The 16,443-nt window shown below is 41.7% G+C and overlaps 1 protein-coding gene across 9 annotated transcripts in view; it reads left to right on the top strand.

Annotated features, from left to right (window-relative positions):
* The window catches only part of pcnt (pericentrin), a 344,329-nt gene that overhangs the window by 133,857 nt on the left and 194,029 nt on the right, over window positions 1–16,443 (top strand). For all 9 annotated transcript variants that reach the window (XM_078551646.1, XM_078551643.1, XM_078551644.1 and 6 more), the window contains 4 exons: window positions 3,487–3,688; window positions 9,316–9,557; window positions 12,271–12,758; window positions 15,484–15,979. In XM_078551646.1, the coding sequence (XP_078407772.1) occupies window positions 3,487–3,688; window positions 9,316–9,557; window positions 12,271–12,758; window positions 15,484–15,979 (1,428 nt within the window). The remainder of the gene's footprint in view (window positions 1–3,486; window positions 3,689–9,315; window positions 9,558–12,270; window positions 12,759–15,483; window positions 15,980–16,443) is intronic.

A 16,443-nucleotide genomic window follows, 5' to 3' on the forward strand; every position in this document is an offset into this window, starting at 1 on the left:
ACTGTTCTTTTAACACGCCCTGCCATCTTCAATGACACATGTACATATATACTGAGGTCCCTCTGTTCCTGCATGTCCTTTAGAGTCTCTCCCAAAAGTCTGTCTCTCCATAGTCTACCTGCCAAAATGGATCACCTCACACTTCTCTGTATTCAACTTCACCTGTCACTTGTCTGCCCAATCCACCAACATGTCTAAGTCCTTTTGAAGTTCAACACTATCCTCATCACAGTTGACAACATTTCCAATCTTCATATCATCCGCAAATTTTGAAATCATGCCCTGCACACCACAGTCTAGATCATTATATATCAGGAAGGGCAAGGGTCTCAACACTGGCCCCTGGGGAACTCCACTACAAACCTCCCTCCAATTAGAAAAACAACCATTTATCACTACTCTGTTTCCTGTCACTCAGCCAATTTCTTACCAAGTGCCTACTGTCCCTTTTATTTCATGAGCTAGAATTTTGCTCACAAGTCTGTTGTGTGGCACTAACAAAAGCCTTTTGAAAATCCATAAACACAACATCAACAGTGTTTCTCTTATCAACTTTCTCTGGCTACCTCCTCGGAAATCTCGAGCAAGTCAGTTAAACATTATTTTTCCTTAATGAATCCATGCTGGCTTTCCTTAATTATCCTGCACTTGTCTAAGTGACAACTGATTTTATACTAAGCTTTAGTTTTCAGAAGTTTCCCTACCACTGAGGTCAAACTGACTGGCCTATAGTTGCCAGCTTTACCCTTGCATGACTTTTAGAATAAGAGTGTGACATTCGCAATTCTCCAGCACCCCAGCACCTCCACTGTGTCTAAGGAAGATTGCAAGATTGTCACTCGTGCCTCTGCAATTTCCACACTCACTTCCCTCAGTACACTTGGATGCACCTCATCTGGTCTTGGTACCTTATCTATTTTAAGTAAAGATAGCCTTTCGAACACCACCTCCTTCTCAATTGTAAATTCTTCTAGTGTACCAGTTACCTCCTCTCTCACCTCGGCCTGGGTAGCAACTTCTTCCTTTGTAAAGACGGATGCCAACTACTCGTTCAATACCTCCGCTATTTCTCCAGCCTCCACATGCATGTTCCCCTTTTTGTCCCTAATCGGTCCTGGTCCTTCTTTTACCATCCTTTTATTATTCACGTGCTTATAGGGGATGCTGGGATTCCCTTTTATATTCGCTGCCAGCCTCTTTTCATGCTCTCTCCTTGCTTTTCTTATTAGTTTCTTCACTTCCCCTCTGGTCCTTCTGTATTCAGCCTGATTCTGCACTGTATCTTCTACCTGACATCCTTCGTACGTGCACTACTTCCTTTTTATCTTCACCCCATCTCTCTTGTCATCCAGGGTGCTATGGAATTTTCTGTTCTATCTTTCCTCTTCAAGGGAATAAACCTTGACATTGAAAAACCTTTTCTTTGAAGGTGACACATGTTCAGCCACCATCGTTTCTGCCAGCATTTAATTCCAACTTATTTGACTCGGATGATTTCTCATCCGTTTGAAGTTGGCTTTCCCCCAATTAATTATTCCTACTTTTAATTGTGCCCTGTCTTTTTCCGTGACCAGAGGTTTAGACCTTTTGACACAATGGTCACTGTCCCCTAGAGGCCCTCCCACTAATATTTGATCCACTTGGGCCAACTCATTCCCCAGAACCAGGTCCAAAAGAACAATTCGATGAGATCACCTCTCATTCTTCTAAACTCTTGAGAATGCAGACCCATTTTCCTTAATCTCTCCTCATAGGACAATCCCACCATCCCAGGGATTAGTCTGGTGAACCTTGCACTTCTTTTATGGCCAGTATTTCCTTCCTTTGGTGTTTTTGATCTTGACTCTGCCTCATTCAAGTTTCCCTGGTAATTACATGCTGATGACCTGTGATGAGATCACATTGTTTTCATTGCTCAGTGATAAATATGTTATGAAGATTTCCATTGCACAGTTCTATTACACACATTTGAGATGAAAAACTGCACCAATGGTTGAGTTGTTAGCTTCCCTCAAGTTAACTTTTATTCCCCACTGCAGTGTCCCCCCTCTCCTTTGAAATTGGTGGTTAATGCTATGACATTTTCACAAAAATCTGCAGCCTCTGCCATCTCAAAGTGGCTATTCTTTAAGTCTAAGACTTGACAATGAATCTTAATGGGCTGTGTTGATGCAAGGCAGTTATAGATGAGTGAACTTTTCCACATGCAAAGCAGTTCATGTTTCAGGTCAATGACCTTGTGTCAGAACTGGAAAAAGTTAAAGATGTTTTAAGAAAGTGCTGAGAAAAGCAACAGCCAAAGGAAGGTAAAGAGCAAAAAGGTTTATGATAGGTCGAAGATGGGAGGGATTAAATGACAAGGATGATGGTACAAGCCGAAAGGAGATGGTAATGATTTGAAAAGAAATAAAAGATGGGTCTAGCAGAGGTGTAAATGGGAAATGCAATGTTTTTTGCACCACAGCTGTTATCGATAATTGACCTGAAATGTGAACTCTGTTTCTCTCTCCACTAATGTGGCCTGACCTGCTGAGTATTTCCAGCTTTTAGTGTTTTTATTTCAGGTTTTCAGCATCTGCGGTATATTGCTTTTGTATTGAGGCTAAATGAATGATAGCCTTTACAACTAGAGGGCTAGATCATAAGGGGGAAGAAATTGTGCTCCAGCTATACAAAGCCCTGGTTAGACCACATCTAAAGTACTGTGTACGTTCCTGTGCACTTAACCTTCAGAAATATTGACCTTCGGAGTGTAGTCCAGATTCACCAGAATGTTAACACTGTGCCCAGGGTTAGTAAATAAGGAAAGATTACATTATATAGGCTTGTGTTTAATAGAATATAGGAGCTTTTGGAGTGAATTGTTGAAAGGAGTTGATAGGGTAGCTAGAAAGAAACTTTGATGGAAAAGTCTAGGAGAAGGCAACAAATCTTAAATTCAGAGTCAGATCACTTAGGAAATTAGGAAACACATCTTCATGCAAAGGGTGGTGGAAGTGTGTAACTCTCCCACAAAAAAACATGCTAGTTCAATTAATAATTTTATTTCTGAGGCCAAAAGATTTTTGCTAACAAAGGATATAGAAGGATATGGAGCTAAGGCAGTTGGATGGAGCTAAGATCACCAGATGTTGTAGATCAATTGAAAACTGTGATAGATAAATTTTTGTTAGCGGTGTCAAGAGTTGCAATGTGTAGATGGAGTTAAAATACAGATCAACCTTGATCTCATTGAATGGCAGATCAAGTTTGAGGGGCTGAATGGCCTACTCCTATTCCTTTGTTCTCAATTTGGTGCCAATGCCAGATCACAGATTCAAGAATTTTTTTTGACAAAACAGCTGTAGAATTTTAAGTCTTTGCCTCCAGAGACAAACCTGGTTTTTTAAAAAAAAAGTAGTTTTTAGAATGAAGACAAAGGTACCTGCAGCTGGTTCACATGTCATATATTAACAGATTGTGATTGTTTTTCTGTTTTGCTTTCAGGAAGAAATAAAAATGCTTCAGCTGCAGCTAGAGAAAAAATATGAACAGGAGATGGCCACCTCTTTGCTGCACAAAGAAGAGATGCAGAAGTTTGAAAGAGAACTGTCACAGAGATTTTTGGCAGAGAGTGACGAGCAGAAGGCAAAACACAGCCTAGAACTAGACCAGTTAAAATATCGACTCTCTGAGGAGCATCTCAAAGGTATAATCTTCAAAAACCGTAGCTTCTTCATGTACATGGAATCTAACCTATTATGCAACATCCAATCAAAGCCATATAACTTATGATTTTAAGGCAATATGCACCATACACTGGGCTTTCACTTTTCGTTTAATAGAATTTGAACTGGCCTAATGTGAGGTTGGTACCAGTGCTTTGAGAATTAGTTTTGGAGTATGCCTGATTAACATGTGCAAGCTGTCAGTTGACTGCTGCCCACAAGGGAGCCATATAATGGATGCCATATAATGCCAAAAAACTTCCCTGCCTGGCTATACCACTTGGCTCACTCAAACCATCACAGTGGTGGTGCAGTCTTTATCTCTAAATCACCCCGTGGCCCATCTCTCTATTCATTGCAACTTCTGTCTTTTGATCATCTCACCTTGTTCCGTCCTTCTGTGCCTCTCATTTAAAATTCTTGTTCTGTACCACCCACTAAAATATCACTCCAAATTTCTCACTCTGTGCTTTCCTCCCCCAATCTCTGCACTGAATGACTTCCCATTTATTTCATATGTGGTTTCAACCTCCATCTCAATTCTCTTCTCTCTTCTGAGTTTATTTCCCGCAACCCCCCCTGCCCTGCCCCGCCCCCCCATTCCTGCCTAAGCACTCCCTCCATATCAACCCTGCTCCCCATATTTATGGCTACTCCCTTGATCTTGTCATCTCGCAGGGCCTCACCAGTCTTTTCATTATTATTACTGATAAGACAATCTCAATCATTTCCTTGTACACCTCTTTACCTATATACCCCTCCCAATCCCACTTCTTCTGTGTCCCCTGCAAAAAGCTTTACCTCAAGTCACTTACCACTGAACTTTCAAATTGCAAATATTTATCCAACAATTCATCATGACTTTTTCTGCATCTACTGATTTGCTAAATTACAAACTCTACACTACCTTTAATGCCCTTGTCCCCATTCAAACTATTACTGTCTCTCACCCTAATTGTTTCCCTGGTATACCCTTCATTTCCACTCCTTTAAGTCTAAGGGATGAATGACTTTCGCAAACAATTGGCTCAACCATCCATTGTCAGATTGACTGGACCACATAAAGCATTATTGGGCTATTCTCGTTATCGCTAAAACTGATAATTGTTCAAAGATCATCCAAGAGTGCAAAGATAATTCCGACCTTTTCTTCACCACAATTGTCTTAAACACCCTCCTTGTCTCCTCTACCCTCAATTCCAGCAATAAGTGTGAGGAGCTCATGGACTTTCACCATCTGCTCTGCTTCATTGCCACTTTTCTCCCTTTCCTTAGCCCTTCAGGATAAAGTTCACCAATGTTTCTGCTCCCCTAGCCCTGAACTCACATCCTTCTCGAGATTCTATCCCATCTTCTCCAATGCCATCTTTGAGCTCTTCTTGTCCATGAGACCCAGCTCCTGCTCCCTTGATCCTATTCCAACCAAACTGTTGATCACTCCCATGTCCCTCCTTAAACCCAATATTAGTTACTGATTAATTTTCCTTGTACTGTTTCCCACCCCATCCTCCTCCTTCCCACATTTCAGCAATTTTACTGTCATCACCCGTCACAAAAGAAACCTGCTCTGTACCTGCAAGCTGCTGTTTGTTTCCAGACTACCTTTCCGCTAAGGTCCTTGGAAGTGTTGTTACTTCCTAAACTTGTGATCTGTGCCCAACTTTCCCACAAACCCATGTTTGAATTCCTGCAATCAGGTTTCAACCCTGCCACAGTACTGGAACGGCCCTTGTCAAGACCACGAATGACGTTGTATGACTTGACCATGATAAGCTATTCCTTTTCATCCTTCTCTGACCTGTCTGCCACCTTCAACACAGTTAACCAAATCATGCTCCTCCAATGCCGTTCCTCTGTCATGCAGCTAGTTGGAATTGCCAATTTGGTTCCATTCTTAGCTAGCCAATTGTTGGCAACTGCCTGCAATGGCTTCTCTTCCCACTCTCACACTGTACCTCTGGAGCCCCCTAATAATCTATCCTTGAAACCCTTCTATTCCTCAAATTCTACCCATTGGTAATAACTGAAAACGCAGTATCAGGTAACTTTCTGTGCTTCATGTACAAGGACACCCAGGTCCCTCTGAATACCAACATTTCCCAATGCCTAATCATTTAAAAAAAAAATTCAGATTTTCTATTTTTCCTCCCAAAGTCGATAACTTCACACTTCTCCACATTGTATTCCATCCACCATGTTGTTGCCTGCTCATCCAACCTGTCCGTATCCCTTTTGCAGCCTCCGTCTAACTTTCCACGTAACCTTGTATTGTCAGCAACTTTAATATATTACACTCTTGTTCCCTCATCTAAGCCATTAATATTATTTGTAAATAGCTGAGGCCCAAGCATTGATCATTGTGGCACTCCACTAGTTATAGTCTGCCAGCTCAATGAATGACCTATTTATTCCTACTTTTTTTTCTGTCCATTAACCAAACCTATTCCATGCCAATGTATTACCCCCAATCCTACAAACCTTAACTTTGTGGAGTAACGGTTTCTGTGGTACCTTATTGCATGCTTTTTGAAAATCCAAATGCATTAAACCAACTGGCTATCTCTTGTCTACCTCCTCGTAAAAACCAACAAAGGACGACCAAAAAAAAATTGAGGGAGAAAATAAACTTTGAGGGTAAACTAGCAAGTAGTGTAAAAACGGACAGTAAGAGCTTCCTTAAATATATAGAAAGGAAGAGAGAGGCTAAAGTGAACATAGGCCCCTTAGATAATGAGGCTGGGGAAATAATTACGGAGAACCAGGAAATGGCAAAGGAGTTGAAGGCTGAAGCAAAGTATTTATTCATGGTAGAAGATATTAATAGCGTTCCAAAAATACTAAATAATCAAGGGCCAAAAGTGGGGAGGAAATAAATACAATAATAATCACTAGAGAAAAAGTACTAGGGAAACTAATGGGGCTAAAGGCCGTTAAGTCCTCTGGACCTGGTGTGTTGCATCCTAGGATATTAAAGGAAGTAGCTACGGAGATGCACTGGTAGTAATCTTCCAAGAATCCTTAGATTCTGGAAAAGTGCCAGAGGATTGGAGAACGGCCAATGTTAACACCCTTATTCAAAAAGGGAGGGAGACAAAAAGTAGGTAACTGTAGGCCAGTTAGCTTAACATATGTCATTGGGAAAATGTTGGAGCCTATTATAAAGGATGTAATAGCAGAGCATTTAGAAATACATAATCTAATCAAGCAGAGTCAGCATGGCTTAATGAAGGGGAAATCATGCCTAACAAATTTATTAGAATTCTTTTGAGGTAACAAGCAGGATAAATAAAGGGGAACCAGTAGATGTAATATATTTGGATTTCCAAAAGGCGTTCGATAAGGCTACTTAATATGATATGTGTTCATGGTGTTAGGGGTAGTATATTAGCATGGACAGAGGATTGGCTAACTAATCGAAGACAGAGAGCTGGGATAAAGGGAGCATTTTCAGGATGGCAACCTGTAACCCATGGAGTGCCACAGGGATTGGTGCTGGGGCCTCAATTATTTACAATATATATCAATGACTAAGATGAGGGAAGTAAATGTACTACTGCCATGTTTGCAGATGACACAAAAATAAGTGGGAAGGCAAGTGGTGAGGATGACACACAGTCTACAGAGGGATATAGATAGGTTAAGCGAGTGGGCAAAAATTTAGCAGATGGAATATAATGTGGGAAAATGAGAGGTTATGCATTTTGGCAGGAAGAATAGAGGAGCTGAATATTATTTAAATGGCGAAAGACTGCAGAAGGCTGCAGCACAGGGGGTTTGGGAGTCCTTGTGCATGAATCCCAAAAAGCTAGCATACAAGTTCAACAGGGAACAGGGAAGGCAAATGGAATGTTGGCCTTTATTTCAAAGGGAATGGAGTGTAAAAATAGGGAAGTCTTGCTAAAACTATGCAAGGCACTAGTTAGACCTCACCTAGAATACTGAGAACAATTTTGGTCCCCTTATCTAAGGAAAGATATACTGGCATTGGAGGCAGTCCGAAGAATGTTCACTAGGTTGATCCCGGGTATGTAGGGCTTTTCTTACGAAGAGAGGTTGAGTAGGTTGGGCCTGTACTCAGTGGAGTTTAGAAGAATGAGAGGTGACCTTATTGAAACATATAAGATTCTTAGGGGGCTTGACAGGATAGATACCGAGAGGTTTGTTTCCCCTTGTGGGAGAGTCTAGGACCAGACGGCATAATCTCAGAGCAAGGGGGTGCCCATTTAAAACAGAGATGAGGAGGAATTTCTTCTCTCGGAGGGTAGTCAATCTCTGGAATTCTTACCCCGGAGGGCTGTGGAGGCTGGGTCGCTAAGTATATTCAAGGCTGCAGCACAGGGGGTTTGGGGAAGCAAGGGTTTTCATACTGGTGATATTTTTCATACCAAATAGTATGACTTGACACTGGAACAGACAATCTGGTGTTACAAAAGCAGAAATTTCTTTGGTTTGGTCGGTCAAAGAGACTTGCTAATGTCCTTTAAGCAAGTCGATCTTGCTTACAAAGCCAGAGTTCCTCACCTTGCCAATACAATCCCCGAGTCATGGGATTGGATAGGAGTCCATTTTAGTTACTGCATTAACCTTTTGGTAATCAATTTAGAACCTTTGGAGCCATCTGGTTTTGGTATTAGAACGATACGAGCACTCAAACTACCTTTTTAAATGTTGCCACTAAATGACCAAAATTGTTGAATTCAGTTTCACAACTTGCCATTTGGGATTTGAACTCTGGGCCAGAATTATGCTACTTTTCACTGTTGGTAGGATCAGAACTGATCTATTGACTATCTTTTGCCTTGTCTCATTTCTTCTCATCTGTTCTTTCTCCCACCTTCTCATCACTTGCTCCCCCCTGCCCCACCCATACACTGGAACTTGGAACCTGTTTGTTACCCTTTTGCTTTAATTTCATTTTAACATGCTGAGCTGAAGTTTGTTTCTTTCTAAAGCATTGCCAGTCAAGATTCATCTTAAATCAGGATTCAACTAACAATGTGGCTTGTAATTTTAGTTGTAGGTACCATGCACTATGGGCAATCTGGCCTTCCTTGGATGAGCAATATTTCCTTGGGTTATACATATAGGTCTTGTACAGCGGATTTTAAAAATCTGCACATTTTTCAGCGCCACTACAACTGAGTCAAAATTTGAGAATGTATTGACCACCAAAATTTGTTTCAATGTTGTGCAGCTATGTACATACTTTTGTTGCCCTATTTCCTGGTTGTAATTTGGAAAGTGTTTGTTAAACTTGCATTCATTCCCCCAAGTCTCTCACCTTCCTGACTTGGATATTACCGTTGCTTCACTATCACTGGGTCAAAATCCTGGAACTCCCTTCCTGACAACACTGTGGGCATTCCTACAACATCTGAATGCTGTGGTTCAAGAAGGCAGCACGCCACCACCACCTCTGAGGCAATTAGGAATCGGTAATAAATGCAGGCCTAGCCAGTGATGCCCATGCCCCATAACGAATATTTTTAGGAAAAAATGCTTAATTTTCAGATACCTATTTGTTCAAGTAATTTTTTTTAATTAAAAGAATTATGTGTTTATTTCTTTTTGGAAACAACTTTTTAAATTCATGAAATTTATTTGGTAGAGATTACCAAGTTGCGACTCCAGTGTGCACAGCAGACTGCCCAGGAGGTAGAGGTGGAGATGAAAGAGCATCTCCGAAGCTTGGAGGAGATCAAGGTGACAAAACAGGCTGCATTAGACTCTGAAAGAGACAAAGTTGTTTGTCTGCAGGAAGAGATTGAATGTTTGAAGAGAGATCATTCCACAGCCATAATGGAGCTTACTGAGCAGCTTAAAGAAAGAATCAAACTGGAAATGAACCGGGTAAATCTTAGTTTCACTTGTTCTTTATTTTTCCCTTTATAAATAAAGCTGTAGTTATCTTAGCTGAAGTCTTCCTTGTTTTTCTGAGAAGTACAATTAGGACATGCAATCATCCAATGTAGGAAAATAACTAGGACAGCTTTGCATCCTAACCTTCAATCTCCAGGAGCTGAGTTCAAGTAAAAATTGCCCTGATTTGGTCAGCTTAAATAACACCACCAGATTGTACCTGGTAAAGTTTCATCACTTTGCGTAACAACCTTATCCTGAGGTAAGCTTTCAAATATTGGCCTAGAAGGATAGCACTGAAATCCAAGCACCAAGCAAGGGTTCTGAAACATTAAAAGCAATCTATTAAGTAAAAGGTATTGGCATTTAAGTGCACACTTAAGCCTAGCCAGAAGAGAATGTCAGGATTGATCTGAAGTTTACATATGGAGAATTAACTTATTTCAAAGATTGAATAAGACCATGTCTGTGGTAAGTAATTTGCATCATTGCCTCAAACATAGTGACGTATTGACAATATAAATTAAAAGGTACAGTTGGAAAGGGGTTGCAGTTGCAGGCGCCCAGGGGTATTAATGCACAAATCATTGAAGGTGGCAGGGCAGGAAAAGTTTAATGAGAAATTACAACAAAAAGATGTTGGAAATACTCAGGTCTAGCAGCATCTGTGAGGAGAGAAACAGAGTTAACTTTTCAGGTCATGATCTTTCATCAGAACTGGGTAAAGTAAAAAATCTAATAGATTTTAAAGATAGAAAAGGATAGAAAAAAAACAAATGGGGAGATCTGTGATGGGGCAGAGGACAAGAGACATTAAATGACTAAAGATTTGCTGGGAGCAGCCACAGGGCTAAATGGCAGAATAATGAACAGATGCCATCTGAAAGCAAAAACAAGTAAACCAAGGTTAAAACTGAAACCTGCAGAAAAAATGAGACAAGACAGTGGGGAAATTGTTCAATTCAATGTTGAGCCCAGAAGGCTGTAAAGTGCCCTTCCGAAAGATGAGTCCTGTTCCTCGAACTTGAGTTAAGCTTCACTGGAACACTAGAGTCGACCGAGGACAGGGATGTCAATGTGAGAACAAGGCATCAGAGGCTCAGGGCTATGCTTGTGGACTGAGCGGAGCTATTCTGCAGAGTGGTTACCCAAATTACTTTTGGCCTTCCCAATGTGGAGAAGACCACATTGTGAGCTGTGAATACAGTATACTAAATTACAAGTACATTAAATTGCTGATTCACCTGGAAGGAGTGTTTGCGGCCTTGGACAGTGAGGAAAGAAGAGATAAAAGGGCACATGTTGCATCTCCTTCACTTACATAGAAAGGCGCCACGGAAAGGGGATGAGGTGTTGGGGGTGATAGTGGAGTGGACAGGGTGTTGCGGAGGGATGGTGTCTTTGGAATGGTAAAAGAGGAGGGGTGGGGAATATGTTTGGTGGTGGCAGAAATGGCAGAGGATGATTGGTTGACAATGGAGGCTGGTGGGTACAAGGTGAGCACAAGGGGAACCCTATTGCAGCTCTGCTCCTGGGGAAAGATGAAAGCAGAAGTGCAGGAAATGGGTTGGACACGGTTGACTGCCCTGTCGACCATGGAAAAAGAAATCCATGGTTGAGGGGAAAAAGAGGACATGTCAGAGGTGCTAACACGGAAGCTTGCATCATCAGAGCAAATGGGATGCAGAAATTGGGAGAATGGAATGGAATCTTTACAGGGTGTGAAGAAGTGTAGTCAAGGTACCATTGGAATCAATGCTTGTAATACTTTTGACAGCCTATCACCAGAAATTGAGACAGCGAAGAAAAGTCTTACAAGAATGGTTTAGGGAATGGGGCACTTCAGTTAAAGGTTAGATTGGAGAAGCTGGGGTTGTCCTCCTTTGAGAAGAGTAGGTTGAGACAAGATTTGATAGATGCTTTTAAAATCATGGGGAGTCTGGACATAGAAGGTAGGGAGAAACTTCCCATCGTTGGACAGGTTGAGAACCAGAGGACAGCAAATAGTTAGGATCGAGAATGCACTACTGAGAGTGCGGTGGAGGCAATGGCTTTCAAAAGGGCTTTAGATGAGCACCTGAAGGCTTTGGGGAAAGAGAAGGTATTGAGAGTAGCTGAGTTGCTCTTTCAGAGAGCTGGCACAGAATTTTTGAAAATTCTTTTATGGACTGTGGGCATCGCTGACAATGCCTTCATTTGTTCCCCATTCCTAATTGCCCTTGAACTGAGTGGCTTGCTAGGCTATTTCAGAGAGCAATTAAGAGTCAATCACATTATTGTGGATCTGGAATCACATGTAAACCATAAGGATGAAAGATTTCCTTCCCTAAAGGGCATTAGTGAACCAGATGGGTTTGTTACAACAATCAATGATCGTTTCATGGTCACCATTACTGAGACTAGCTTTCAATTTCAGATTTTATTGGTTGAATTATTCCTGTAGTGGGATTTGAACGCATGTCCCCAGGGCATTAGCCTAGACCTCTGGATTACTAGTCCCATGACATTACCACTATGTCACCATGCCCCCCACAAGCCACTTGGCCTGCTAAATGGTGGACCCCTGTGCCATAACTGTTTTATGATTTCGTTATTCACATTAATGGTGTTGCAACTGTTTGTGAAGGTTGAGTGTATTTGTTTCAATCACACTCCACACCAATAGAGAATTAATTTTGTAATTTCCTGTTATGTTTATTTTTAGGATAAAACCCAGTTACTGGAAGAAACAAATCGCAAACTTCAGGCCAGCAGGGAAGCACTTGAGGCTAAAATGCAGGAATGTGCAATTGAGAAAGAACATGAGTTGAAGATTTTAAGAGAGGACCTACAAGTCAGCCATGAACAGACAATTTCAGCTTTACGCAAGCAGCTCATCAATGATTTTAGGGAGGAGAGACAAGCATTAGAGCAGGAGTTTGACCAGAGAAATGTAGAAATGAATCAGATTCAAGAAGAACAGCGTGCCACAATTTCTAAACTTGAGATGCAGCTAAAGGAAGAAAAGAAACACCTGCAGCAGCTCCAGGAGAGCCTTGAGAATGAACAGTTACCGGAAATTGTAGTGATGCACCAAAAAATCGAGAGGCAATTTGAACTTGCCATGGCCAAACCTCTGATGGCAGAGTTTGAGAAACCCCAAGTCAGTGTGCAGGAGAAATCAGCTATGAAACACCTGGAGGTACAGAAGAGGTCAGTAGTACCCATGGATAAAAACAAAAAACTACTGCGGATGCTGGAAATCCAAAACAAAAACAGAATTACCTGGAAAAACTCAGCAGGTCTGGCAGCATCGGCGGAGAAGAAAAGAGTTGACGTTTCGAGTCCTCATGACCCTTCAACAGAACTGAGTAATATTAGGAGAGGGGTGAAATATAAGCTGGTTTAAGGTGGGGGGTGGGGGGTGGTTGTAGGGACAAGCAAGCAGTGATAGGAGCAGATAATCAAAAGATGTCACAGACAAAGGAACAAAGAGGTGTTAAAGGTGGTGATATTATCTAAGAGAATGTGCTAATTAAGAATGGATGGCAGGACACTCAAGGTACAGCTCTAGTGGGGTTGGGGTGGAAAGACTGACAGGGCATTACAGGTATAGATTTAAAAATAATGGAAATAGGTGGGAAAAGAAACATCTATATAAATTATTGGAAAAAACAAAAGGGAGGGGGAAGAAACGGAAAGGGGGTGGGGATGGGGGAGGGAGTTCAAGATCTAAAGTTGTTGAATTCATTATTCAGTTTTCTCCCACGCATCCGCCTTCTCCTCCCTCCCAGAAGCATGATAGGGTCCCCCTTGTCCTCACTTATCACCCCACCAGCCTCCGCATTCAAAGGATCATCCTCTGCCATTTCCGCCAACTCCAGCATGATGCCACCACCAAACACATCTTCCCTTCACCCCCCCCCCCCCCCCCCCGGCGGCATTCTGTCGGGATCGTTCCCTCCGGGACACACTGGTCCACTCCTCCATCACCCCCTACTCCTCAACCCCCACCTATGGCACCTTCCCATGCCCATGCAGAAGATGCAACACCTGCCCTTTCACTTCCTCTCTCCTCACCATTCAAGGGCCCAAACACTCCTTTCAAGTGAAGCAGCATTTCACTTGCATTTCCCCTAACTTAGTCTACTGCATTCGTTGCTCCCAATGCGGTCTCCTCTACATTGGAGAGACCAAACGTAAACTGGGCGACCGCTTTGCAGAACACCTGCGGTCTGTCCGCAAGAAAGACACAAACCTCCCTGTCGCTTGCCATTTTAACACTCCACCCTGCTCTCTTGCCCACATGTCTGTCCTTGGCTTGCTGCATTGTTCCAGTGAAGCCCAACGCAAACTGGAGGAACAGCACCTCATCTTCCGACTAGGCACTTTACAGCCTTCCGGACTGAATATTGAATTCAACAACTTTAGATCTTGAACTCCCTCTTCCATCCCCACCCCCTTTCCATTTCTTCCCCCTCCCTTTTGTTTTTTCCAATAATTTATATAGATGTTGCTTTTCCCACCTATTTCCATTATTTTTAAATCTATACCTGTAATGCCCTGTCAGTCTTTCCACCCCAACCCCACTAGAGCTGTACCTTGAGTGTCTTGCCATCCATTCTTAATTAGCACATTCTCTTAGATAATATCACCACCTTTAACACCTCTTTGTTCCTTTGTCTGTGACATCTTTTGATTATCTGCTCCTATCACTGCTTGCTTGTCCCTACAACCCCCACCCCTGCACCTTAAACCAGCTTATATTTCACCCCTCTCCTAATTTTACTCAGTTCTGTTGAAGGGTCATGAGGACTCGAAACGTCAACTCTTCTTCTCTGCCGATGCTGCCAGACCTGCTGAGTTTTTCCAGGTAATTCTGTTTTTGCAGTAGTACCCATGTATGGCTTGCGGTAGAGATGTGCTGGAACAGTGGCCTGTGCTCTAGAACAAGTAATGCAGCTAGAATACCGGCTGGCTGTTACAGAGGGAAAAAAAAGAAAGGAACTGTCTTAATCCAGTTTTTGTTGAACTCTCAAAAATTCCCGAAACTTCAGTGCACTAGTTGCTAATTTGCCTGCGTAGTCTGAGAAGCAATAAATATTTTAGCTGCATGGGTTTATTGTACATGAATTAATTGGATTTGAGGTGCATTGGAGGTTCAGTGAATGCCAAAGCATGAAATATGCAATGAGAAAAGACTGCTTGTGTCGTCAAACCAACTTCTCATGATGCCACACATAATTTACATTGGTTTGGTTTGTACCCTAACCTGTTTTATCCGCTTGGAGGTAAACAAGGGCACTCCATAACCCCTGAGGTAATTAAGAGCATTAGTCTAACATTTCAAATCATCATTCTGCCTGTTGGTTGTTCTCAAGGCATTATGGAATAATTTTCACTTTGTGCACAGTGGAAAGCTGGCAGTTGCAGACTCGCTGCCATCCTGCCTAATTCTCCTTTTCATTATAGGTGGCCATTCCACAGCTGCCAGCCTTCCTCTCGCACTCAAAATAAAAATTGCCCTGTGTTTCCAGGGGCCCAACATGACTGTACTAATTGCATTTTGCAAAGTATTCATCATCTGCACATAGAATGAGAAAAGTAAGTCACAGCCAAGCAAGTCTATACCCTCAGCAGATAGTACAGTATGCAATTTTGCCTGAGATTTTACCCAATTCATTTCATCTGTAGAGGAATGTTTCTGTGCAGCCTTTATTCTCTATCCTTGACCTCCAGAAGGTAAAACATGTGAGTAATATTTCAAGCAGGAGCCAGGGTCTTCATTCCACTTCTGAATCTGGGACCATCATTATTGTGATGACCTGTCAAAATGTGTAGTGGTGGAGTTAAAAATGGAAGCTTATTTAAAATATTGAAGTGAATACTTGACTAGTTAAAAACTTATTTTGTTTTTACATCCATGCGAACTTTTTAGGCTCATGGAAGAGCACAGGCAGATGATGGACAATTTTATGTCTGAACAGGAGGTCCTTCTACAGGCGCTGAAGAGAAGACATGCAGAGGAGCTAGAAAACCAAAGCAAACATCTGATGGAAAACCACCAGAAACAAGTCAAAGATCTGAAAGCTGAGTTGCACGCTAAGCATCAAGCTGAAATAGAAGCTTTAGAGAAGGGGAAGTTGGCTACTCTGGAAGGCTTAGAACTGAAACACTCAGCAGATCTAGAAGATATAGCATGTAAATGCCAATCAGAGATTCACAGGCTGCAGAAGGCAATGAAAACCTATGAGGAGGATTTTGAGACAATTAAGAGAGATAGCGCTGAGAAACTAGCTAAGGAAGTAAATCAGCTGAAAGCTGATCATGAAGTTGAGTTGAGTAATGCACAGGAGACGATCCGAAAGGAATTAGCTGCCATTCATGTGGAAAAATTTAAAGCCATGGCTGCAGAACTGGAGGAAATCCACAAGGTTGGTAAACTTAGTTACAGTTGTGTTACTTTGGCTCCAGACCAAACAAAAATATTAGATTAACAAATTCTCCTGTGGCCCAGTTGTAAACTTGATATTAAATATTTAGCAGCACTGAGTTTGGAGAACTTTTTAACATAGGAAAACTGTGTATTGAATTACTTTGTTTAATGTATACCTAGAAATGATGAATAGAAAAGAAGCCACTAAATATGCAGATGTATGGAGGCCTTCTCAAACATTGTATCAGTTTGATGCTATTGTTTTTCCCCTTGAAAACAAATGTTAGATTACTCTCTGTAATGTATTAGAACCTTCTTTGCACACACTTCCAGTGTCAACTTTTCCAAGAATAATTTTTCATCTCAATATTTCATAGAATCATAGAAACTTACAGCACTGAAGGGGGTGATTTTGGCCTGTCTTGCTTGTGCTGGCTCTTTGAAAGAGCAGTCAAATTTATT

This window comes from Cetorhinus maximus, chromosome 11, assembly GCF_964194155.1.
Source record: "Cetorhinus maximus chromosome 11, sCetMax3.hap1.1, whole genome shotgun sequence".
Taxonomy (NCBI): domain Eukaryota; kingdom Metazoa; phylum Chordata; class Chondrichthyes; order Lamniformes; family Cetorhinidae; genus Cetorhinus; species Cetorhinus maximus.